This window comes from Micropterus dolomieu, linkage group LG03 (genome assembly GCF_021292245.1).
Source record: "Micropterus dolomieu isolate WLL.071019.BEF.003 ecotype Adirondacks linkage group LG03, ASM2129224v1, whole genome shotgun sequence".
Lineage (NCBI taxonomy): Eukaryota > Metazoa > Chordata > Actinopteri > Centrarchiformes > Centrarchidae > Micropterus > Micropterus dolomieu.
In genome coordinates this window covers 34,774,854-34,776,313 of record NC_060152.1, presented here as the reverse complement: position 1 = coordinate 34,776,313, position 1,460 = coordinate 34,774,854, and the positions used below count along the sequence as shown (strand labels likewise).

At 43.0% G+C, this 1,460-nt stretch overlaps 1 protein-coding gene across 1 annotated transcript in view; it reads left to right on the top strand.

Annotated features, from left to right (window-relative positions):
* Window positions 1–1,302, top strand: part of LOC123968640 — a 21,659-nt gene extending 20,357 nt beyond the window's left edge. Inside the window, exon 2 of the mRNA XM_046045505.1 lies at window positions 663–1,302. Within this exon, the coding sequence (XP_045901461.1) occupies window positions 663–1,302 (640 nt within the window). The remainder of the gene's footprint in view (window positions 1–662) is intronic.
* The last annotated feature ends 158 nt before the right edge of the window (window positions 1,303–1,460 follow it).

The window sequence follows — 1,460 nt, the reverse complement described above, 5'->3', positions numbered from 1 at the left end:
AGCCAGTTTATGGACAGATGCAGAATTGGAGAGGAAGAGGACGAGGAAGCTCAAGAAGAGGAGGATTTAATCCATACTTTCAGCAATCTCCAGAAGTGTGTTACAATTGTGGACAGGTTGGTCACTTTGCCCGTGAGTGCAATAGCTCAGGAGGAAATTTCAGAGGAGGAAATTTCAGAGGAGGAAATTTCAGAGGAGGAAATTTCAGAGGAGGATTCAGGGGCCAGTCAAGGTCGCTTGGAGGACTGGTGAACCCCGAAAGGGGGGTGTCAGCTGGTAAAAGTAAATAACCGACCATTGGAAGTAATGGCGGATAGCGGAGCTGCTTTCACCTGTGTTCGACCTGAAGATACACATCTTCCTATGTCCAATCAACTGATTCAGACAAGGGGGTTTGAGGGAGTGAAGCAGCTGATTCCTCTCACGGAACCAATTGAGCTCTGCTATAAAAATCAGAAAACTACAATACCCATATTGGTATCAGAACATACACCTATTGCTATTGCTCTATTGGGAAGAGATGCTTTGTGTAGATTGAACTGCACAATAAAATGTACACCAGATGGCTGTCTGATAGAAGTGCCAAAAGAAATGGTCCGCCAACTATTGATGACAACAGAGATGGAAAAACTTCCGGAATATCCATTTCATTGTACGCTCAAGTATTTCAAGAATGCTGCCCAAGCAAACCCAGAGGAATGGTTGGCTCATCAAACAAAGGGAATTCAACTAAGCTCATGTTGCATAATTTTGGGACCACAAGGAGCAGCTATGAAGGTAAACACTGATGATTATCTGGAGAAAGAATTCAAAATTGAGAAGAGTGTGCCACATGTGACTTTGTTGGTTTCTGAAGACTATGAGCAGAAACACATAGGGGAAATGATGACAGAAGCAAAGGAAGCTGTTTTTGTACCGATGAAAGAGAATTTGGCAATTTGGAGGAGTACAGATCAGCGATTCGTCAAAATCATGATTTCAGCTAAAGGACAGGGACAGCCACAAGCTGTACGGATGACACATGAATCTATTTGTAGTGCCAAGATGGACTCAGATTCTATGAAAGAAGAGATGTTGCGACAAGTTCCAGAATGTTTGTGGTCTCAACACAGTACCGATATTGGACTTGTGAAGTCAGCCGAACCAGTGAAAGTAGAACTTCGACCAGGAGCTAGACCTCCTTGGAAGTATCAGTATCCATTGAAGGATGAAGCAATTCAAGGGATCGAACCACAAATTTTTTTGAAGAAGACAACAAATCCTCAGAGTAACACGCCTTTTGTTGCCTGTGAAGAAACCTGATGAGACTTATCGTATGGTTCATGATTTGAGAGCAGTAAATGAAGTGGTAACTGAACTTTCCAGCAGAAGTTCCGGATCCACATACTTTGTTAGCCCAAATTCCTCCTGATGCAACACATTTGCTCAGGAAGAACGTAAGCGTGTCGACTTATTTCCGT